At 37.9% G+C, this 24458-nt stretch overlaps 1 protein-coding gene across 4 annotated transcripts; it reads left to right on the plus strand.

Moving 5' to 3' along the window:
* Window positions 1–92: 92 nt before the first annotated feature.
* LOC139973204 (histone deacetylase 1-like) lies at window positions 93–24458 on the plus strand. Of its 4 annotated transcripts, none has more exons than XM_071979716.1 (14): window positions 93–250; window positions 3621–3733; window positions 5214–5331; window positions 6787–7000; window positions 7576–7717; window positions 10272–10364; window positions 12856–12964; window positions 14216–14356; window positions 15952–16060; window positions 16628–16896; window positions 19288–19369; window positions 21657–21712; window positions 22141–23831; window positions 24048–24458. In XM_071979716.1, the coding sequence occupies exons 1-13, from the start codon at window positions 205–207 to the stop codon at window positions 22266–22268; spliced, it is 1620 nt and encodes a 539-aa protein (XP_071835817.1). In that variant the 5' UTR covers window positions 93–204; the 3' UTR covers window positions 22269–23831; window positions 24048–24458. The 4 variants fall into 4 exon arrangements, with proteins under 4 accessions (XP_071835817.1, XP_071835819.1, XP_071835818.1 ...); XM_071979718.1 differs by having other exon boundaries at window positions 24093–24458; XM_071979717.1 differs by having other exon boundaries at window positions 22141–23791; window positions 24093–24458.

The raw sequence follows: 24458 nt of genomic DNA on the forward strand, positions 1-24458 counted from the left end.
TGGCGTTCCATACTATTGTTGCCGTTGTCTCATTTTCATTTCCTGCATACCCACTGATCATCTGTACACTAACAGATCAGTGTGCATACCGTCAGTGTGCATACCGTGTCGCTACTGAACTATGACCCTTATTTGCATACCCAAGGCTTCAGTCGCAGCTTTCACGCGCTTTGTGTATTCCGGCTTGAGAGCGTTCCCTTGAGAATGACTGCTACACCATTAAAGAAACGAGTTTGTTACTACTATGATGGTCAGTATTTACTTATACAGTTGCGGATGTATTAAGAATATTTTGAAACACGAAACATCCAACGTCGTCTCAGTTTTAATAAATTTATGTTACTAATACCTAGGCCAATCCAATATAGGACACAGTTTGCAATTGTTTCATGGGTACCTATTTCACGACGATCAACCATTAACAAAGCACATGCATAAAAAAAACTCAGGCACTAATTATGGTAACCACGTAATTTGGGTTCTTACTTCTCAGAAATAACACCAAGCTGTTCTCTTGCAAAAGTTAAATGTGAACTCCTCAAATTGGCGATGTGGTAATTGTAAAGGCAAATAGGCCTGGGCCTATAACTTAAGGCGGTTCGAGTGCCATTCCGCCATAGGTTTCGATCCTTTCAATCCTTTCGATCCTTTTCGCCAAACCGCTATTTCCAGCGTGATCTGAACTATCAAACACTACCTTGAACCTATGAACACTAGCCTTGCCTACAAATGTATTTGCGGTTTTATGACGACTTTCCCATCTATGATTTTTCTTTTGCAGCAACTTATTTTAACATTTGATTAAAAAGAAAATAAAGTATGAAAGATCAGTGTGGTTTACATGTCTGTCATTTCAACGCGAAAGTACAGTTCAGTACACTCCACTACGAGGCTCAGTACAACAACAAACAGTAGAGTAGCATATAATCGGTATGGGAATTACCAGGTAATTGAGTATTTGGATAGTAATGCATACAATCGGTATCAGAACAGGTATGAAGATACGCGCAGAATCGGTTTCTCCCCAGAGCTTGTTAGAGCATTCAACAAACTACGTGCATGAAATGGAACTCTTGAGAACCATCTGGTGGGAAACTGTACTTGGGAGTACGGTAGAACTATGCTTAAGTTTTAATGCAATTTGCCGTAGCAAAGTGTGGGTATAATTATTAGGACTGGGGAACGAATTTAATTTGTCAAGTAAAAAAGAACTTTGGGGGATTCCTTTCTTTGAAAGGGTATTCTCAAATGTAGAGAGAGTGTTATCTTAGAACTGCAAAAGCTCTGTGGCATTGTGAAGTAGTGAGATAGAGACCAGATTATCCCATCAATTAGTTTAGTATGGATTGTTTTAAAACTTTGCCGATCTCTCTGACAGTAGGTACAGAAAGATGGGCATGCAAAAATGTCTGTATTTTATAGTGTTTGCACGGGGTATCTGGGTATCCTAAATTATTATCCTACGCAAAGTGTGATGTATTTATTTTTTATGCAAATCGATGGTTAGGCAAGATTTTTCTATTGACTTAGTGTGGTGTTAGGCTACCATGTGGTCAAAGATATCAGCAATAATGAAAGTATTCCATGGATATCTTATAACTGCGTTACAATTTCAGCGAATAAACAGATGGTTAGGCTAGATTTCCCAATTGACTTACAGTAGGGTGTTAGGCTACCATGTGAGAAAGAAAAAAACAATGTTTAAAGAACTCTTTCAATTATTATTTATTCATTCATTTATTTTCATAAAAGGAAAGACTGACAAGGAATTTTACGAGATGTTACTTATGGATTATAGATGGGATAACAAAAATATAATCGAAAGTGGCTTTTTACTAAATGTTTATTCCAAATGCGATTAAATTGCGGGAATCCCGCAATCTCGCAGCTAATACGAACCCTTGGCCTGCATAATAGATAGTAGTAAAGGCTGTTTAAGAGCTAAATTGGATATTTATATGGTCTGATCCAATAGAGGTGGAGAGCAAACATAAGCAGCGGCGGCAGTGCGATGTTAGTAGTGATATTAATTATATGAAGTTATTAACAAGTTAGTGAATGAAACTAATAGAAATTATTGAGGAAGGTTTTATACCTTATCTTACACCTACGTATTTGAACATGAAAATATTGTCAGTGGAGAATATAATTCATTTTTATTTTGATAATAGCATCCAATATGTAATTTCTTGAAATTCGCAATACAAGAGGGTAAACAGTTTTTCCGGGTACCCGGATACCCGACGGCTCTCGAGTACCCGGTTCCCGATTTTTGGACCTGTGTAAACACTAGTATTTTACTCCACTGTCTAAGACCTGCTCCAAGCACATTTAACCAGCTCGGGTTTCTCTTCGCATTGCATCGCAAACAGAAACTGCAGATTCCTGTTAGACAAAAACTGCATACATGTATTGTTATTAATCTACCTGAATTCCCTAGTCAGGAAAATAAAACTTGGTTCATCGCGCAACTGGTTTCGCACACCTGTGAATCTGTAATCTTTTTCACCCAGCTACACTGTATACACACACAGTAAACGTAAATGCACAGCCATAACACACATGCCACATGTTTCGAAACCGACAACAGGTGATGTGCTGTATTCTGTCCTCTTCCCCCCCCCCCCCCCGCGTCCATCCGTATGTAGACTGTTCCATATTATCATGTGTAAATGCAACCCATCTGTGCTTGTGATTGGCCGAATAGACTTAAACCATTTTTGAAGGTGAAAACGCAAGAAACATATCAGTGTGTCCCTTCGTTGACCTTTTGTCTGGTACAGTACAAGCAGCAGGTGCAAGGGCTAAGATTGTGCAGCAAGAATGTTTATAGTTAACTTGGGGTGGTAAGTTATACAGGATAAACATTTGCAGCTGGAGTTTTCCAGAGTTTGTGTGTATTATCTGGATCGGTATTTTTATTGGGTATTATTTTTATCGTGTATTCAAGGTTTGTTTCGGATATACCTGGTATTTTCGGTACTTTTAAATGACAGATTTCGAAACTGTCTGTATGAGTATGAATGAAATACCGGGTACAGTATACCTGGTATATCAGTAAACCAACTCACCCTTATATATATACATATAGATAATTAAACTTGTAAGTCAAATGGTACATTCTGAGGCATATTTAAATCTAGGTCTATATAGTTTCATGTATAGGCAAGTTCTCGCGACTAATTAAGGTACAGGGCTTAACTGTTGTGGAAGGGCCAGATGCAAATGAAGGATTTAATAAACAAGAAGACTGCTCTGGGGTTTTTGAAGCCAACTCCCATTTATGGGCAGGTCTGGGACAATAAAAAGTCATTGTGCATAATTAGACTATAAGTATGGGCTATATAAGTAGCCCTAAGTACTGTAAATGCAATGTTTTTCTAATAAATACTTTGTGTGGGTTTGGGTGGTTTGCAGGGCAATGGTCCAGTGCTTCATTGGCTGAATGCAAAAAGCCCCTGACTGAGCCATTTTACCCGGCTGATGCTCAAAGGTGTGGGGTAATCCCCCCTCACCTGTGCTTTAACATATGATGAATTATCTTCTCAGCTGATTTCTGATTGCATAATACTGTACATATAATAATTTGACAGTTCTCCTTTCTTTTTCCCTTTTCACAGGTGATATTGGGAACTATTACTATGGACAAGGCCATCCCATGAAACCTCACCGTATACGAATGACTCACAATCTTATCCTGAACTATGGCCTTTATAGAAAGATGGAAATATATGTAAGTTGTGATCAAACTGTCATGCAATTTGTAGGCAAACCAGTAAATTAGAATTTGTAATTTAGTTTCAAGTTAGAGTTATGCTTTGAAGATATTTCTAATTGTGAAGAATTACTATTCCTTTTTTTTTTCCATCTCGTTTATTCGAGTACTGCATATAAGTGGAAATTTATAAAATAACAAAGCTTATAAGAAGATTTTGGTGTTACAAATCTTAAAAATAGTAATAAACAATATGATGGTACGGTACCATTAAAAGTAAGTTATGTCTTAAATTCCTAATGAATAAGGTTTCACAAAAAGTATCACTGTTGTTTGAAGGTCTCTTGGAATCTTAAAATGCCATAATTGTTTCCATTCTTGTTTAATATAAACATAACATCTAAATGAAACTTTAACTTGTTATAAAAAGAAATCAAATCTGGTACCAAGTTGTTTACTTTACAGAAGAAAATATAATTTTCGCATGCAGAATAAAACAATTGATAGGGTGTTTATTGTCATCTGTAAATCCAAAATGCATAGTTGACATATATTTATATCTAAGCTTGTCCTTTAAACAACAATTACAGGCTTCATGCCAAAACTTGTTTACATATGTACAAAACCAAAAAAGGTGATCAACATTTCATTTTCTCTATTACAAATTGAACAAAGAGGAGAATCTTTCATCTTCATTTTGTAAAAAAAATCATTGACCCCTAGAATTCTATGTAAACATGGAAATTGAAAGTATTGAATCTGGGTATCTCTCACTGCTAAAAATGGAAGTAAAAAAACAGTTTTCCAATTGAAAGTAATGTTAGCATTACAACTTTGCCATTTAGCAATGGCAGTAGGCATGGAAACTTTGTTTTGTACAAATGGTCTTGTACATGTAATTGGTCGTCCTTGGAACAGAAGCAAATTTAAAAAAACGCTGAATATTAATGGAGTGGTTATGATCGAAGTTAGTTTTCCAAATTTGAGGAATTGCTAAAAGTATTCCATAGAAATATGTAAAAGGAAAATTGCAAATGCCAAATTCTTTAACAAAATTCTCGAACATCTTAAAGGTGCCATTAATCTAAAAAAAAATCACAAACACGTTAATCATTATATTGCTTTAAAGTACAGTATCAAAATAATTTGAAGGAAACTGTAAAGAAATACATTGATGAAACTAAATGGTATCATGTGATTTATCACGTGGTGAATATATCAAAAATTTTGTTGAATTCTGATCATATATCAGTATCATATAATGACAGTTAAATTTAATCTTAGTTTAAGAAATATTAAATATGTGATTGTCACCGAACTAGATGAAAATACCAGAGACCTGAGCAGTTAGAATGACGGAAAACTGTAATATCATCACATAATAAGTAGTATTTCTCGGGAAAATTTGCAACCTTAGCTAGAAGCTACATATTGTTTGAGTAATAATGGTGACAGCCATCATTACTTGACATGCTAATTTTGTTCTTTTTTCATGAAGAGACCACACAAAGCTGTCATGGAGGAAATGACAAAGTACCACAGTGATGACTACATCAAGTTTTTACGAACAATCAGGCCAGACAATATGCCAGAGTATACTAAACAGATGCAAAGATGTAAGTATCCATACAACCTATTCCCCCAGTTCAGAAAAGAAGAAATCACAGCAGACTAATATTTCAACTACTGCCTTCCACACAGATGTTATGGATAATAGTTGAGAATGATAGTGTTACTGCAGTTTACCAGAAGCCAGTGATCCATATCTAAAAGAATTTTGTCGGTCCCATTTTGGATAAATAGTGTGTGCAATTATTAGAAAAGGGTTGGTTTTGCAAGTTAACAAACCAACACAGAGAAACTTTAAGATAAGCCATTGGACATTATTTTGATTGTACTTTGACATTGCCAAACCTATCATGTTGACCAATTGTGGATGAAGTGCCCGAAAGGTTTTTGCAACGTTTTACTTAGTTGATCCATGTTACCTGTCAGTTCCTAATTAATGCAGATTTACACTTCAATGTTTTGACACTTGTCTTTCCAAAAACAACATGAATAATCCCAATAGTACAGAACCTTTCAGCCTAACATACTTGTTAGGCAATGCAAAACCATTTGTTCAATTTATACTGTTAAATTATGATACTACCTAGCACCTTGCAACACTTGGCAATATGTTTTGAAACCCTACATTTGTCTCAACTTCAGTGTGGCAGCACTGTACAATAATCACTCATATTTTGGGGGCAGTTTGTGGTCAAGTTTTGTCAAATTGTGAAAATGTTTAATCAAAGAGAAAAACAGGTATCATACTTCATATATTTGGGATTCATCATTAGTGCAAGAACATTACTTCTGATCACAAATATTGACTCACCTTACAGTGTCTAACACTGAACATCCAAACATGATCATGCTAATTGCATGATGTTTTTAGTATGTTTACAGTATTTCATTATCAAAGCCAAATCACAAGTTAATAAGAGTTGTTGCACTTTCCTTTGTGATTACATGGTAATACTTTATGTTGTTATCTTGTTGCCGCTTTCTTATTGTCTTAATATAAGTCATGTCATGATTTCCTAATGCAGTGTTAACATAAGAATTTTGGATAAAATTGATATGCTGACTTTAAGTAGGTAGTTCACTGAACATTGGATGACTACTGACTAGACATGTTCATGTGTTTTTGATGGATAATATTCACAGTCACCATTGTTATGAAAATGCAATCATTCTAAATACTGTTAAGTAATTTTCAATATTGAATTCATAAATCCTCAACATGTGTACTTAAGTACACTTTATACTCCTTCATGACAAAGTGCATGTACTTATCATTGTTATCAAATGCCATACATACTGTATTGTCTTCATTAATCTTCTCTGGTCTGAAGGCTGACTGCTCTACGATCAGGTTTGTAGAACACTTATATCCAGTGTCATGAATAAATAACATACTAACAAACAGGAAATTCAAGAAAGACATTGTCAAGGCAAGGGCATGGAGGCACCTTTACACTCAGACTTACCATTACTACCACATACCTTTTGTCTATCTATTGCAGTCAATGTTGGTGAAGATTGTCCTGTGTTTGATGGTCTCTATGAATTCTGTCAGTTATCTGGCGGTGGTTCAGTTGCAGGAGCTGTCAAGCTTAACAAGCAACAGACAGACATAGCTGTAAACTGGGCTGGTGGTCTCCATCATGCCAAGAAGTCAGAAGCCTCTGGGTTTTGCTATGTTAATGATATTGTGCTGGCTATACTAGAACTTTTGAAGTAAGTATTCTTTCAAATGTTGTTCTTATTCATAGCTTGTGAAAAAGTTATTTGACCACAGAAGCATGTATCGAACATTAATCTTAAATGTAAAGTAATAACTGTTCATAAGGTAATAATAAATATGAAGTTCTGGCTGTATACAAGTTTTTTTGTTAATAAATGTATTATTTTTATGTCCAGTTAAATTTGGAAGAGCTGTTAAATGTAAGAGCAGTGGAAATATTATAAAATAATTAATATGCTAATAGTAAGTTTTATAGATAATAGTGCAGCCCTTTAGTGAGACTGAGCATCTAGTGGCAGCAATTTTCACTTTACTTCAAACTATAAATGTTACAAATCCTACAACATGTGTTGGGTATTTATGGTTTCAGTGCTTTAGCAAAAAGAAATGTTGTCCAGAAGTGCAAATCAATCACTTATATATAGCCTACTACATAAAGGTAAAAATTTGGATTAATGAAACAGTATATGAGATTTATTGCCATATTGTACATGTAACAATTGTTATTACTTCTCTATGCAATACTGCACTGATTAGCTAATTGCATTTTGGTTATTTTCATCTACAGGTATCACCAACGAGTATTGTATATTGACATAGACATTCACCATGGTGATGGTGTTGAGGAAGCTTTCTATACAACTGATCGTGTCATGACCGTATCATTCCATAAGTATGGGGAATATTTTCCAGGAACAGGTGACTTGCGGGTAAGTTAATCAGATAGTAGATTGTCTTTTGGGGGTTGAAGAGAGTGCACTAAGGCAACTGCTGTTGTTATAGGTGCATTTTATGCAGTTAGTTAACAGCCTAACAACCTCGAACCTGTCATAGCAGGTCGCATGTACAGGCATGGTGGTCTTTGGCTTGGTTGAGGCTTCGCCGGTTGCCGTTAGCTTGGAAACCCCGGTTGCCTTCTGTGGTTGAGTGTCCGGTTCCTCAACCCCAGGTGTCTTCTGAAAATTTCAGCAGCCCATATCGTTAATTCCTGAGGCAGGGCTCCTCCCGTCATGGGAGCCTCCTCTCGTTCGTAGCTACGACCGAAGCTCTCCTCCATCGGATCGTAATCTAGAGGGTCCATGGGATCCCTAGGATCCCCATCCTCCAAACCGGATAAGTTCACAGACGCTCTGCAGTCCAGGACGTCCTCCCCTGGTTCCGAGTCCGGTTGTGGAGCCGCGGTAGGACAGGAGGTAATGGAGCCTGGTAGGTTCGTGTCTGCCACCGTGGTTGCTCTCTGCTGGTCCAACAGGGGCGTAGCAGGCTAGTAAGTTTAGCCAGCCATGCTGGTTCCTCCTCCTGTTGTCGTCTCAGGGACCGAAGCCTTCTTTTCGCTCTTCTATAGCCGTCGTCAGACAACTCCGAGGATTCGTCGGAGGCCGGGGAGTACCATCTCCTTTCCCGCCGTATCAGGTATCTTGAGCGAGACCTCGATCTATCCCGTCTAGATCTGCGGGAGGTTTCTCTCCCTCTGCTTTCCCGGGTCGGGATTTCGGTAGGGACCCCCTCTCTGGCTGCCCGCTATGGGACCGGCTCCATCTTAGCGAGCCTTCGGCCGTGGATCTCTCTTGCTGCGAACCGGACTGAGACCCTTTCTCCAGTCCGGTCAAGCCGAGCCTCTACTTACGAGGTCTCTTCTTGGCAGGAGCCTTGCTCCTGCCCTTCTCTTTGGCCATAATCATACCGGACGTCGCCAGGACCGTGAGGGATACTCTTTTGCCCTCTCTCCTCACTCTCTCTCCACCTCTCCTTCGGCCCTCTCCTGGCCACTTTCCACCACCTCTCTCACCACTTCTCCCTCTTCTCTCTCTCCCGTCTCTCCTATATCCTCTTCTCCTGGTACACCGATAGCATTTGGAATTAAATCCAACTTGCTTGGAGCTTGTTTCTTAGGCTCATTAACCAGTTGTCTATCTCCTGCCACTGGGCTGGTTAAGTTAAGAATGCTGTAAATGAGCCTCGTAATGTGCTTGCAATGATTAGGAACATTAAAGCTTTGACTGTAGACACAGATCACGGTTTACCATATTGAACTGATTAGTGAGTGGATAAATTATAGTTACAACCATTGCCATTTTTATATTTTAATATTTTAATATGCTGACCTATTGATATGAAATTTTGGATTTTTGGATTTTGTGTACAATCAAATTGTTTCTCTATCGATCATTCAACAAACAGCATGGCAGAAAGTATAAAATTAAGTTTGGCCTATATACCATATTTTGTCAAAATCAGACAAAATGCCACTTTCATTACAAATTATCTCTTATCGTGAGTGGCATTTAGCTCTTATACTAGCATCACTGTTAATCCCTATAGTCTGGTAGTAACATTGAGAGTTTGGTCCTTATAATTTTCTTCATTTCCTGGTGAGATGTGGCTAAAATATATCTCCAGAACAGTACCTCAAATCATCTTGTAGATTTCATTCTCAAAATCTATGGCCAAAACAAGGCCAAGACATCCTGTAGCAAGACTGTAGCATGTTTGATCGAGAATTTATGAGGACTCAAAAAGTTACTACTTTGTCATAGGGTCATGCAAGGTGGGCCAAAAGTGGGCGTGGCACCTCAACTTTGAGTAACTGTAACTCAGAATGTAAAAGGTAGATGAGGCTCAAAACAGGGGGGGTAAGCCCCCTGGTCCTGGAGGGGTGTCTGGTATATCCGCAAGGAGCACTCGGCCTGTTCCCCGTGGTGCAGGGGGCAGACATTCCTAACTCACCAATATGTACAAAGATAAGAAAATGAGCCAATAGGTGACATGCCAAGATATTCTGGAAATTTGATTTTGTATCAAAGTTAGGAGGAGATATTAAAATTGTTGACCATTGCAAGAGTATATCAGGGGTGGGAGTGAAAAGCTGTCCATTTGTGTCGGCTAGATCTGTAATCATTTTAAAGCATGTCTTAAACGGCTGGTCCAATTTCTTGTAACTTGGTAGGAAGGTGTCCCATGATAAGAACTTGTGTTTCCAAGATTCATAGTGAAAGATCAGAGGTCAGAGATCAAATTGTTATAACTTTTTCCCTTCCTTTGCCTACCCCACTCCCCATAATACCACAATAACAAGGGGAAACACTGAATTGACTTGCAACCTTCACAGCATATGATGGGTATGTCAAGTACTTCTAAAATATATGAAGTGTGAAGTTTAAACATGCTTTATGTAGCCTATAATCAACTTGTTCATGCAGGTTGTTTGGAGATTGATAACTCCTTGGACTGTCCTCTCATTATTTCTATTTACCTATTTTACAGGATATTGGAGCAGGTAAAGGCAAGTACTACGCTGTCAACTTCCCTCTCAGAGATGGTATCGATGATGAGTCTTATGAGAAGATATTTAAACCGGTAAGTCTGTCCAAAAGTAATGGGGGGGGGGGGGGGTCATGGGCTAGAAGTGAACATTTAGCTATACCCTATGTAATTATAGTTATGACTTGACATGGACATTGACAGATGTTGTTATAACGTGGTTATTATCTCAATACATTACATGTATAGAGATATTGTAACAGTAAGTGGGACTCTCTCTTCTCTTAAAACTTTTTCAGCGTCTTCATACAAAGTTCTTTTTCTCTGGAATTTCCAGAGCAAGCATATATCATATAGGCCAACAAAAGTTACTATTTTTTATTCCAGAATTGTATCTCATTTCTATGACTTTTTCACCGATTTATGTCCAAATCCCTCTGAAAAACAGTTGAAATGAGGCCTTTTTGCACACGCTCCAAAACTTGTTTGTTTCATTGTTTTTGATGATTAAGCCCCGCCTCCAAGTCTTGTGTATCAGATTGGCTATGACTCAAGCCCTGCCTCCAAGTCTGGTTTGTAGCAGATTGGCTATGCCTCATGGCAGCTACATGTTAGATATACGAAAATGGTAAACCCTCACGACCAATGCACACTAATTCCATATACACATTGTTGTGCATTTAATTTATATTAGGACTTCGTCTGTTTATAGCTCCATGGTTGTAGTAATATCAATTTAAGGATTGTTCTTTTGTTCAGGTAGTTTTTCAGAGCAAGAGTCATGATAAGTTTGTTTGATTGCCCATCAGGTATTTTGTATAATTACGTGTACACTTTGTTGTGCTGCTGAAGGCTACAAGTTTAGGCTAGGCCTAATGCATTCTATATTAGGCCTTCATTTAGTAATAGCCACATTAGCATTTACTGGTGGTGTTCAGGCAGTTTTGGGCCATGGTACAGTAAGTTTGTTTGATTGCCTTACACTGTGTTTTAATTTTTAAGTTAAGTTTCCAACTTATATATTAACTGTGACTCCATAAATTTAACATAATGTTAATGGGATAACACAACAACTATTCATTTGGAATAGAGTGTATATTGTGCATTTCTAGAATGAAGCATCATTATGAATTAATAGCTTGTTTGGTATATCTCTTTAACCCCCCCCCCCCAAAAAAAAAAGAATTAAAAACAAAAATTATAATCTATCACATTTTATTTTCACTGGAGTATGTATAAAAGAGGAACCGGCCATAGCATTACAACTTTTATAAGATTATAAAAATTGGATAAGGTTATGTCTTATTTATAAGGATATAATAAGGTTATAAGAAGTATGTTTAGCTTTCTTTTGAACCTGTGATGTTTGACATCAAATATACAAAGAATTAAAAGAAAATACTAAAATGGAGAGGAACTGGGGTGGCTATTAGGGGAGGAGGAGGCCACCCATCACTTTCAATTTAAAACTTATATTCTACATATGTACATTATTTTTTCCAAGTCATAAATCCATGAAATCTTCATGTCAAAATTATTGAGATGGAAAAACATGGGTTGTTTTGATAATTGGAAGTGTACACAGTTTTGATGGTAGTCACCACTACAGTCTACAGTAACCTACAGTAGGTCGATAGGCCTAGCTTTCTCAAGGCGGGCATCAAGAATATGGTCGAGTTGTTCGCCTCTTCTTATTTGACTGTTGTCATTGACATCAAACTATATGACCAAAAATATTATATATATTGATATTGATAATTGTAGAGACAGAGCAAAGATAAGAAACTAGGAATCGAAATTAGAACTTCCAGTATTGAGATACTGCGTCATTGCTGCTCTTGTTAAAATAAACAGTGATGTCCATCATCAAGAAGTTGTCATCATAGGTAGTAGTTGGTACAATTTGTATTAATTGATTTGTGTTTTACAGAGAAATTAAAAACTACTGTAGAATATCGTTCAGTCTGGTAAATCCTTGTTGAGTGACAGTTTCTACTATTCTTCTCTGCTTCATACTGATGGACATTGAGCTTTATAATATCACAACATTTAGGCATTAATGTTCTTATCCATATAGAATGTCCACAACAAGTGCTTTGACAGGCAGGTCAGAAGACAAAGCTTAAAGCATAAATGCAAAACAATATATACCGTGCCTATTTGTTTAGACCAGAGGCCTTCTTAACAGCTAGCCAGCCACTGACCAATAAAGCCAATAGAGTGCTAACTGGAATGCCTACCTTTGGTATTTATGCAAAAAAATATTCATAGAGCAATTAGCTGTGAAGTAAACTTTGATGTTGAATACTAATTATGTGTTTTATAAACAGGTTGGCAAGTGACAGATGAACTAAGGGGTCTAACAAACTGCAGGCATATAAATGTACAGCTTTAATTGTCCATGGTGACAAAGATGTAACACAATGTGGCACATTTGCTCCATATCATATGTTCTTTTGTTTGTAATCAGGCATTCATTTAGGTGTGAAAAAAAGTGAAGGCAGGGGGGGGGGGGGGAGGTGCGGTCATGATTGTTGAGAGTTGTAGGTAATATTAACAGTGATGATAATATGCTTTGATTTCCCAGATAATGTCCAAGGTCATGGAGATGTATCAACCTAGTGCCATTGTTCTTCAGTGTGGTGCAGACTCCCTCTCTGGTGACAGGCTGGGTTGCTTTAACCTCACTCTCAAAGGTATGTACGGTCAAGAACATAATCACAATAGAAACAGCACACAGGCTACACCACTCTTCCAAGTCTGCATCAGAATTCACAATTACATATCTAGCTAGTATCATTTACTCTGCCCACAGTTTCTTTACATGGAAGTAACTCCACAACTGTAAGCCAGATTGTAGCCAAACTTTGTATACAGTTGTTGGTTAATAGATGGTACACGTAGGCCTAAATATTTTGGGATCAACTGGGCCCCCCAAAAAATAGAGCCCATTTTTGTAACGGGTGGGCCCATTTTTGTGCCATGTTGGCCCATATTTTACTTCCACCTCAAATGCATTTTGGGACACATTTTTGGGCCCAAATTTGTGGGGCCCAATATGTTTGGGACCATTTGGGCCAACATTTTTTGTAGTTCAGTTTTTGAGGGCAAATATATTTTGAGCAACTTTGTTTTGGCCAAATATTGTTGGGACCATTTAGGCACAAAATTTGATCTGGCCATATTTCTTTGGGAGGGACCAAACTTTTAAACTTCCAATAACTCCACAACCTTGAGTCAGATTACAGTAAAACTTGGATTATCCAAACCTCCGATTTTCGGAACCAGTCATCCATTCATTAACTACTCATATTATGTACAACGTAAATTTGATAACTAACATAACGATCAGCTTTTGAATTCTTTTGACAAAGTATGTCTATTTTCATTCATTCTTCCATTGCTTTTTGAATTGACTATCACCTGCTTACTATATAACTTTCTGATATTAAGACAGTTACCGCTTTACAAAAGAGTGCATGATTATTTTCCGATCACACATTCACAACAGTAAATGTTAATTATGCTAGCGCTTGTGTGCCCAGTTAGGGCTTTTTATTGCGTGACAGCTGATATGAGTGGATTACAGTCATTGCAGCCTTGTTAACCAAACACAATTTTGAATTAACATATTTCTTTCTTTTCAACAGTCCTACATTGTTTAGTTTTATGTACCCCACTTGATTTTGTTTTAAAGATACATCACATTTGAAACAATTCACCTGTTATCCATTTTAGTATGGGTAATCTTAAAGTACTTGATAATTCATCTTGGAAAGTTGCTTGAAGGAGCTTGTATTCCATCAGAATTTGTTGGTCATGTGAATTTATGCATTTACAGTATTTTATACAACAACAAGGTGGAGGGAGCTCTAAATGACCAGAAATCATTGTACATTCCTTGTTTACTTGAATCTAAATCATAATGCATTGGTTTGAACTTACAGGACATGCCAAGTCTGTTGAATTCATGAAACAGTACAACCTACCACTACTGCTACTGGGAGGAGGTGGTTACACTATCCGCAATGTCGCCAGGTGTTGGACGTTTGAGACCGCCGTAGCACTTGGAGTTGACATTGCCAATGGTAAGTACAGCAACTATTTCAAAGACTTGGTTGAAAGGAGAAGTAATATAAGTTTTTATTTCTGTGTGAGCTAGTAAGATATCTTAATCATAGCGTAATGTCTCATGAATTATGTTGTATCAAAGATTATTGATGGCCATTAAATCAACTTGTGATTACAAATACTTTTTGTTGACAAAAGGGTGATTGAAGGACTAAAAAGTCATTGAACCACACGATATGTAGAGAATGATGAGACAAATTTTAAAATAGGACAGATTAAGGGTCAAGTCAAAGGTCAACTGAGGTCAAAAGTCAAATTGGCCTAAATTGTGTAAAAAAGTGTGTCGCAAACTCCTTATTGATGGTAAGTCTGATCAAGTTCAAACTTGGTGGGTAGATGCCTGACCATGTAAACTCATGCCTGCATGATTGATGACATCAAAGGTCAAATACCCCCAGAGCTTTGTTTTTAGCCAATGTTACCTGCTTGTCCGTATGTTGGAATAAGTTCTTAAATAAACCACAAGATATGAGGAGAATAATGGGACAAATTTTAAAATAGTACTTATGTGGTTGTTAACCGTTGGACCGTAACTCTGATCAATTTCAAACTTGGTAGGTTGGTGCCTGATATTGTAAACTTGTGCCTGCGTGATTGATGACGTCAAAGGTCAGAGGTCAAAACACCCAAAAAGTGGTTTTAGCCATTATCTACTTGGCAACATGTAGGAAACAGGCATTAAACCACCGATGTGTAGAGAATGTCAAGACAAATACTAGAATATTCCTTTTTGGTTTCGATGATAATTGTAACCCTGGCATTCTTGTGTGTGTGTGCGTTTGTGACGCCCAGCTTGTGAACACTATCTCTCAAGAAGGGAAGGTCGGACCAATTGTCTAATTGGTGTGTAGAAGTACCACATTGAGTACAAGAAGCCTAAGATTTTTGGTGGACGTCATTTGGGGTCACCAGGGGTCAAATTGTGAATAGCATGTATACACAATATTTTAATAAGGACAGATGTCATATTTAGTATGTTGCTGTATCTATCATATTTAGTACAAGAAGTGTAGAGGTCCTTGGTCATTTCAGGACAGCATGTGTCAGTTTGAATATACTGTTTGTCACATCACACTGCTTTTCATTGTATTACTTCTATCAAGTATGTTGTACACCCTCACTATACATTAAGTCAGTGAAGAAAACTGCTCATGTTACATCATCGAACCACAATGCATTTTGAATTCTGGTTGGATGTTTAGGTCAAATTGACCCAAATTTGATGCCTTGCATGAAACAACAGTGATGGTTTATAGGTCATATTGTTTTCATCTAAACTTTATAACTGAACTGTACATTAAATACCTGGATTGCAGCCTAATTAACAATGATGGCAATCAGATGCATTCAGAAGTAACCCAACAATCAGATCCGTCATGGAGTAGATCTGCATCTCCATGGATTGCCCTCTTGTTGTATTTGGTTCTGTTGATAAACCATGATTACCAAGCATTGAGTGATAAGCTCCTTCAGTCACCTGCCAATGGCTGTAGCTCACTGCTGCATGAAATGCTTACCTTCATTTCAAGTTTGTTCATGCTTTCTTCCACAGAGCTACCTTACAATGACTACTTTGAGTATTTTGGACCAGATTTTAAGCTGCATATAAGCCCGTCTAACATGACAAATCAGAATACATCGGAGTATATGGATAAAATCAAGTAAGTATTTTCTATTCCAGCTTACATATCTTTTAAGTACATTTTCATTGTTCCTTACCACTTGTGGCAAAACTGGCAGAGTCATTTTAAGTAAGGAATATATTTAGAGTTTTCTTTTATGTCAGTGCAGACACATGAAGGGTAATGTTAGAAATCCAGCAATGAAAATTTGGAACTAAACAAGAGTATTTTGACCCAAGAAAGATGTGATTTTAATTAGATTCCATGATGGTGGGCCTAATCTTTAAGGTTGTGTAGTGTACCCTGACGGACAATGACTATAAAAACAGGTGTTTCAAGATTCAAACATTGCCCAATACATTCAAGTACGTGAAAGATAAACAGACTTAAGAATTTAATTTCATTCTGAGTATAAATTACTTATACGTAGTAACTTCTGTCTTATGTATGCCCCTAGACTATAGGCAGCATTGGGTTTTAGGTTGAATGCACCAGGTTGAATACCACCTGGAAGATTGTGTCTCATCAAAGCAATTCAGTGCCACAAACAGCATGAAAACAACATGTTTGAAATAAGATTGTGAATCTTTATTCACTTGTTTCAAGGACACGGCTGTATGAGAATCTTCGGATGATACCCCACGCACCGGGAGTTCAAATGCAACCAATTCCAGAAGATGCAATTCCTGAGGCCAAAGAAGAGGAAGAAAATCCAAACAAAAGGATATCTATCTTCTCAAGAGACAAACGTATTGCATGTGATGAAGAACTCTCTGATAGTGAAGATGAAGGAGAGGGTGGCAGACGTGATGCACACAGTCATAAAAGTAAACGACAGAAGTCAGATGAAACCTCAAAGGAAACCTCAGAAACAGGTAAAGACAGGCCTGTCTTATTCTAAGATTTAAATGATTTGGTATTCTTCATAGTATATTGTAGTACCCAGGCCCAAACTAGGAGGGGTATTAGGGGGGGGGGCTCGTGGGTACATGGAGAATAGCTGAAGGTGAACTCCGATCAGGACAACCTTAACGACTTACTGAAGCATACACACAAATGATAAGAGACAATGTGTGTTTTGGAGGCAGCACTTACAACCTCAGATTGAATGTTTGTATTAAAGGGAACAAAAGATGCATTTTAACTTGTAACAAAACAAACTGTACAACAGAAGGCTTCCAAAACCCTGGAAAACTTGCCTAAATCCCTCCCTGAAATCCCCAAATCTATAGCCCTCTACCCAACCAACAGAAGCAACTAGGACACAACTGGCCAGTATACCTCAACTATACCACTGGTACAGACATGGCCCAGAACCCCTGTAATAACTTTTATCTTAGTAAAGAAAACCCCGTCGAATCTCCCACCGTGTTCAGAGCCTTGAAGGGCTGCTGTCAGGCTTGCTTGAACTAATACAAATCACTGTACAATAGACTAATATAAAATGTAACCTTCAAAGTCAACCGGTCGACCAAACGAAAACACAAAAAATATATATCAAGAAAAAGTTAGTGCACATAACTCAACAGAGAACCTACTCCCAATCCCAGAACGTCCCTGCATGAACCCTAACAAACATATTACATCACAGACATTTTTTGCAAGTAACAACAGAAATAACATGGCACCACGTTAACAAACAACAGAATACAAGGGTGCTACATCTATTTGCTTATAGTCTAATGCTTTCAAGGACCTTTGTAAAACTCTTTGTACAGTTTACAAAGGTAACAGTGTCGTTACTCAACATCCACAGTCATGTCTTTGTTCCAGTTCAATGTTGTTTCACTCTATGATAAAATCTTTACAATTGCAATACCTATTAAATTATTAGTTTTAATGGAACCTGGTTTTTACAACTTATATTGATAACTAATATCTGTTGTATGTTTCTGTAAGTTTTAGCTCACACACATAACTGGTGTGAGGTTATGGAGTTCCAGATGTTGTCAAACTTTTCAATATTTTTCAGTGACTTTGTTTCCTTACTCTTGCCACTTAAAATTGTGTGTTCTTCTTTTGGATTAAACTTTTTCTTTTTGTTCATGAGAGATCATGAAGTGATTAAACTTTATGTTATTTGGTAATTAAACTTAAATCCAATAAAGCAAGTCTGATATCACACGACCAAGTCAATGGGCTGTTAGGGTGTGATTTCCGTCGCATACAGTAAACTCAATGGTTAAGGCCCATTGACTTACTGTGTAAAAGTAAAACGATGGTCGAATCAATGGTCATGCGAAGGAGGAATCAAGAATGATCTCAAAAAGATTTACGTTCCTGGTTAGGTGGTAGATACTATGTTAATATGTACACATGTTTGCTGAAACTCAGAGAAAGTGAAAGATCGCCGAATTAAGCAAACCGATCACGCATGACGAATCAAACAAAATCTTCCCATACTCCCCAAGAATTGTGGGTTACTCAAGTCTATGTTGTAACTTAGTATGGAGGTAGGATGGAGACCTATATCGTGAAGTTAGGCTAGGGACTAGCCTAAATTAGATGTAGGCTAAACACTGTATGTGCATAGGCTACTACACGAAAAACGGGTGGCATGAAAATAGGTGAACACAGTAATAGTACTCTGAATGCATCGTCCAGCCGAACACTCAGTTGTTTCAGGTATTGTCTGGAGGCGGGCAGGTTATAAAAACCGCAGGCGCCTACTTTTCGGTGCCAAATAGTTTCATTCATTTATCAAATGATAATCTGATGTGAGCTACTGCACCTATTGGTGCTGTAAGTGTTACTATGTCTTCCTCCAGAGCTGGAGGGTTCACATATAGGTTTACACTTTGGTAGTTAGTCTATTGAACACTGCCCTATTGTGAACAAAACTGATAAACACAGTTCTTTTACTGTGCAACAGTTGTAATGACTCATTCGCATACAACAAAAGGTTTGCTTTTTCTCTGAGAGAAACAAGATGTTGGGGTTGGGTCACATAGACTCAATTACATCAGTTGCAAAAGGATGGTCTGGATGGGGGGGGGGGGGTTAGGGGATATACAAGGACCCATACAATGTTTTGCTTGTCTCTCATTTCATAATTTTTCATAAATCTTTTTATTTCTTGTGTAGGGAGAGTGGAAAAGAGACAAGACACATTTAGATCAAGTAACAAAAGGCAAAAATTTAGAACTGTAATGGGGGCAACTTAAAAATGCCTTTTTATACCGTATGACTCAATATGGAGCTGTTGCTATTTCATTAGGAAGGTTAGTAATAATCAAAATAGTTAATATGCAATTTTCTATTTGCAGGCAAAACAGAGGAAATTAAAAAAGAGAGCAAAAAAGAAGAGGTGGTTGCTATGGATGCATCATTAACGGAACAAACAAAGAGGTAACAGTATGCCCATTTTTTTCCTTCTTATTTTATTGTTTTTTTTTTTTGGGGGGGGGGGTTAAAAAAATCTTATGTGGAATGGTTCAGATTATATTCTGCACTATGCTATACTACACCACAGTCCAAATAGGATATTGATAGTGGTCTGCACTATGCTATACTACACCACAGTCCAAGCAGGATATTGATAGTGGTCTGCACTATGCTATACTACACCACAGTCCAAGCAGGATATTGATAGTGGTCTGCACTATGCTATACTACACCACAGTCCACATAGGATATTGATAGTGGTCTGCACTATGCTATACTACACCACAGTCCAAATAGGATATTGATAGTGGTCTGCACTATGCTATAATACACCACAGTCCAAGCAGGATATTGATAGTGGTCTGCACTATGCTATACTACACCACAGTCCAAGCAGGATATTGATAGTGGTCTGCACTATGCTATACTACACCACAGTCCAAGCAGGATATTGATAGTGGTCTGCACTATGCTATACTACACCACAGTCCAAGTAGGATATTGATAGTGGTCTGCACTATGCTATAGTACACCACAGTCCAAGCAGGATATTGATAGTGGTCTGCACTATGCTATACTACACCACAGTCCAAGCAGGATATTGATAGTGGTCTGCACTATGCTATACTACACCACAGTCCAAGCAGGATATTGATAGTGGTCTGCACTCTGCTATAATACACCACAGTCCAAGCAGGATATTGATAGTGGTCTGCACTATGCTATACTACACCACAGTCCAAGCAGGATATTGATAGTGGTCTGCACTATGCTATACTACACCACAGTCCACATAGGATATTGATAGTGGTCTGCACTATGCTATACTACACCACAGTCCAAATAGGATATTGATAGTGGTCTGCACTATGCTATAATACACCACAGTCCAAGCAGGATATTGATAGTGGTCTGCACTATGCTATACTACACCACAGTCCAAGCAGGATATTGATAGTGGTCTGCACTATGCTATACTACACCACAGTCCAAGCAGGATATTGATAGTGGTCTGCACTATGCTATACTACACCACAGTCCAAGTAGGATATTGATAGTGGTCTGCACTATGCTATAGTACACCACAGTCCAAGCAGGATATTGATAGTGGTCTGCACTATGCTATACTACACCACAGTCCAAATAGGATATTGATAGTGGTCTGCACTATGCTCTAATATACCACAGTCCAAGCAGGATATTGATAGTGGTCTGCACTATACTACACTTCAGTACAAGCAGGATATTGATAGTGGTCTGCACTATGCTATACTACACCACAGTCCAAATAGGATATTGATAGTGGTCTGCACTATGCTCTAATACACCAGTCCAAGCAGGATTTTGATAGTGGTCTGCACTATACTACACTACAGTACAAGCAGGATATTGATAGTGGTCTGCACTTTGCTATACTACAGTTCACATCAGATATTGATAGTGATCTGCACTATGCTATACTACAACACAGTCCAAGCAGGATATTGATAGTGGTTGAGGTGATCACTAATAATGTGTGCAGTGAATGGATGTCACCTGAACTATTCAAATTTGTAATGTCCCTCAAGTCAAGAAGTCTGATTGTTCGAGATAGAGCTGAGCTACAAGACATGCTACAAGTGATTGGAAATCAACAGAACATTGTTACATTAAACATAATGTCATTTTAATTTAATAGAAAAGTGATATATTTGTGTTACAACATGTGGGTTACTTATGCTACATCTTTTGCATTCTGTTAATTCTTAACAAAAATTCCTTAAAAATTTAATAATATAACTTTAGTACAGTAGCAGTAAAGTTAGTAATTTGCAGATGGTGAGAATTTTGCTCCCGTTAAGTTAGCTCTCAAGTCTGAAGTAAAGCCGAAGTAAAGCCAATGTAAAGGTCTAGGTGGACCCTGGTCTACTAAAAATATTTGCATGTTTAAGTAAGTATAAGTGTAGGATTGTAGTGAGGCTCACAAGTAATGTAATAACCTCTTATTTAAGGTGAACATCTATAATTGAATAGACTTAATTAAGTCCTACAGTATCTCTTATACCTGAAAGGCTTTCATCCTGATTGGTATAGTGCTACATATTCAATAGTGTATCAACATTTCAGAGTTGTTGTTTTATAAAGTAAGTGTCTTAAAGTGTTGTAACATTGTTCAATGTAATTTATTATTATTACTATAATGTACTAATTTGCATAGTTTTATTTGTTTGTTATTTTGCTATTAAGGTGAGTTTATATTTGTCTTTGTCAGCTCTGAGAAACCTGCAGAAGTTGTCAAAGCAACAGAGGAAGAACCAAAAGAAGCAGGTGAGAGGCAACTTACATTATGATTACAATTAACATCTTATTCCTACCCTCCCAATTCAGTTGTTATTGTAACCTATGGCCAAAGCCACATCCTTCTTGTAGAATACTTTACATTTAACTATCCAAGAACAATATATCCCAGCCATGTTAGTTGCAAGCAACAAGTAAATCAAAAGTTTGCATTAAAATTTAGTTGTTTCCTTCTTCATTTGAAATAAACAATCACTTGTCAAGTAAATTGTTTTCATGTAACCATATTGGATGATGTAAGATATGTGTGTGTTTATGTAATACATCACAATACTGAGTAATGTAAAGTAAGCAACCAGTGTGCTGACAAACAACTTTCCAAACCAGAATGTGAATTGTTTTAAAGGAAGCACAGATAGTTACAGTATTTTATGTGTCCTTTCTCTTTGCTGCTGCAGGTGCAGGTGCTTCTCCTAAACCAGCAGACTCTGTGGTACCCCCCTCTGCACAAGCCCCTGCTACAACTACAGAGGAAGGACCTGTGATGCCAGCACAGTCCATGACATCAGATCAGAAGGCTGTTTGATTTGTAGGGTTACATGTATATAACTACAGCACACCTGAGTAGTAGACTAGGTAGTCTCTGTGCCAGAGCCACTGTAGACAGTTTGTCTATATCAGAACAAGTGAAAGCCAGCAAGAGCACAGTGTATATATTACTTGTTCTCCTCCCATGACAGTGTTGTGTATGGTTACCAGCTATAAGGATGCCTCTAATGGACATGGCTGTCATATACATAAAACAGGCTTGTAGTTCTGCCTGGCCTCATTTGACATCATTGAGCAGAAGAGACACGTGGATTTGCTGTTACTCTTTACATCAATCATTACCAAACAACCACTAAAAGTTTTAAAATGGCTCTTGTAATAAATGATTTATTGTAAAATTTATTATGGTAAGTGGTTCATAATCAAGAATTTGTGGTCACATAAAACACTATGAATGGTGTTGATAGTAGGTACAAGTAAAATGTTAAAGATCATTATAAACTCTTATGTAGGCACCATCCAGTCTCTGTGTTATACATGTTAATGCATTAATTAGGGAACCACTTAAGCTTTGATGTCTATGTTCAGGTTGGGATGATGGAATGTGAATATGTCTCATTTATGTCAACTGAATCTTGAAAATTCTGATTATATGAACTGTATAGCATTTTTCCATACAACTGAAATGAATGAACTTTTAGTGTAAACTGAAAATGTCATTATGATGGACTATTTGTATCATTGACCTAGTAAGGTAAAATATGTGTCCCCCTTCCCACTGTTTCTTGATCTTTTACAATGTTCTTTATGTTTGTATAGCGTAAGTCCCTTTCTTCTATCATTACATTATCCCTTCCAAGGGGTATTGCCTTCATCATGACCCAAATAATTCTTCAAGCCATAGCACAATACCAACCGCAGTTTGAATTTGCATGCACAATCAAGTAAGTGGTAACATTTACCTTAACTTGAGCCACCATCACTTGAGCCACCATTTACCATCACTTGAGCCACCATCACTTGAGCCACCATTTACCATCACTTGAGCCACCTAAGTCTGTGTGATTGAGAATATTTCTAGGCAAATGTCTGCAGAATGGTGAAGGAAAGGCATTTTGTAAACCTTGTCCAAACAACACCAGAAATTGTAGTTGACAGACAAGAAATATCCTTATAGTATTAGTACATCCCTGGGTGTAGCTTTTAACCAATAGAAACATTATTAAAGTGAATGGCATGATCAAATGTAAAGTTAATAAGGAGGGAGGTGGTGAGTGTTTGGGATGGTACCTCAAATTAGGAGGGAGGTAGTGAGTTTATGGGATGGTACCATAGAGGAGGAGGGAGGGAAGTGGTGAGTGTATGAGATTGTACCTCAAAGGAGGAGGGAGGTAGTGAGTGTTTGGGATGGTACCACGGAGGAGGAGGGAGGGAGGTGGTGAGTGTTTGGGATGGTACCACAGAGGAGGAGGGAGGGAGGTGGTGAGTGTATGAGATTGTACCTCTGAGGATGAGGGAGGGAGATGGTGAGTGTATGGGATGGTACCTTGGAGGAGGGAGGTGGTGAGTGTATGGGGTAATACCTCTGAGGAGGAGGGAGGTGGTGAGTGTATGGGATGGTACCTCTGAGGAGGAGGGAGGGAGGTGGTGAGTGTATGGGATGGTACCTCTGAGGAGGAGGGAGGGAGGTGGTGAGTGTATGGGATGGTACCTCTGAGGAGAAGGGATGGAGGTGGTGAGTGTATGGGATGGTACCTCGGAGGAGGAGGTAAGTGGTGAGTGTATGGGATAGTACCTGGGAGGAGGAGGGAGGGAGGTGGTGAGTGTATGGGATGGTACCTCTGAGGAGGGAGGGAAGGAGGTGGTGAGTGTATGGGATGGTACCTCTGCTTGATTTGTGCTACCTTGATTAATTCCTGTCCATCCTTATCTTCTTTGTGGGGAATAAATGTTGCATTCAGAACTGATGAAGTGGCAGTCACTATAATGATACATGATATTTAATGACACAACGTCTCCTGCTTGGTTAATATTAAACAAAGAACCATGTTAATACTTCAACTGCTGACTTTTGTTTGCAGCTCTCTTGATTAGAGACATTATCTCAAGTAGAAGAATAAAAGACTGACTGTATAAGGTTCAATGCTATTCTGATATTGGTGTTAAGGTTTCTTGTGTTTAATATTCTATGGCATACTTCAATACATTTTTCTATTTGGTAATGAAA

Source organism: Apostichopus japonicus, chromosome 9 (assembly GCF_037975245.1).
Source record: "Apostichopus japonicus isolate 1M-3 chromosome 9, ASM3797524v1, whole genome shotgun sequence".
NCBI classification, from domain to species: domain Eukaryota; kingdom Metazoa; phylum Echinodermata; class Holothuroidea; order Aspidochirotida; family Stichopodidae; genus Apostichopus; species Apostichopus japonicus.

What these genes read in the sequence shown, in the direction of transcription:
- LOC139973204 (XM_071979716.1), top strand. Translation starts at nt 205, where the DNA reads ATGACTGCTACACCATTAAAGAAACGAGTTTGTTACTACTATGATG. An exon ending in TGGAGTTGACATTGCCAATG is followed by an intron (nt 14,357 to 15,951) that starts GTAAGTACAGCA and finishes TTTCTTCCACAG; the next exon opens with AGCTACCTTACAATGACTAC. An exon ending in TTAACGGAACAAACAAAGAG is followed by an intron (nt 19,370 to 21,656) that starts GTAACAGTATGC and finishes TGTCTTTGTCAG; the next exon opens with CTCTGAGAAACCTGCAGAAG.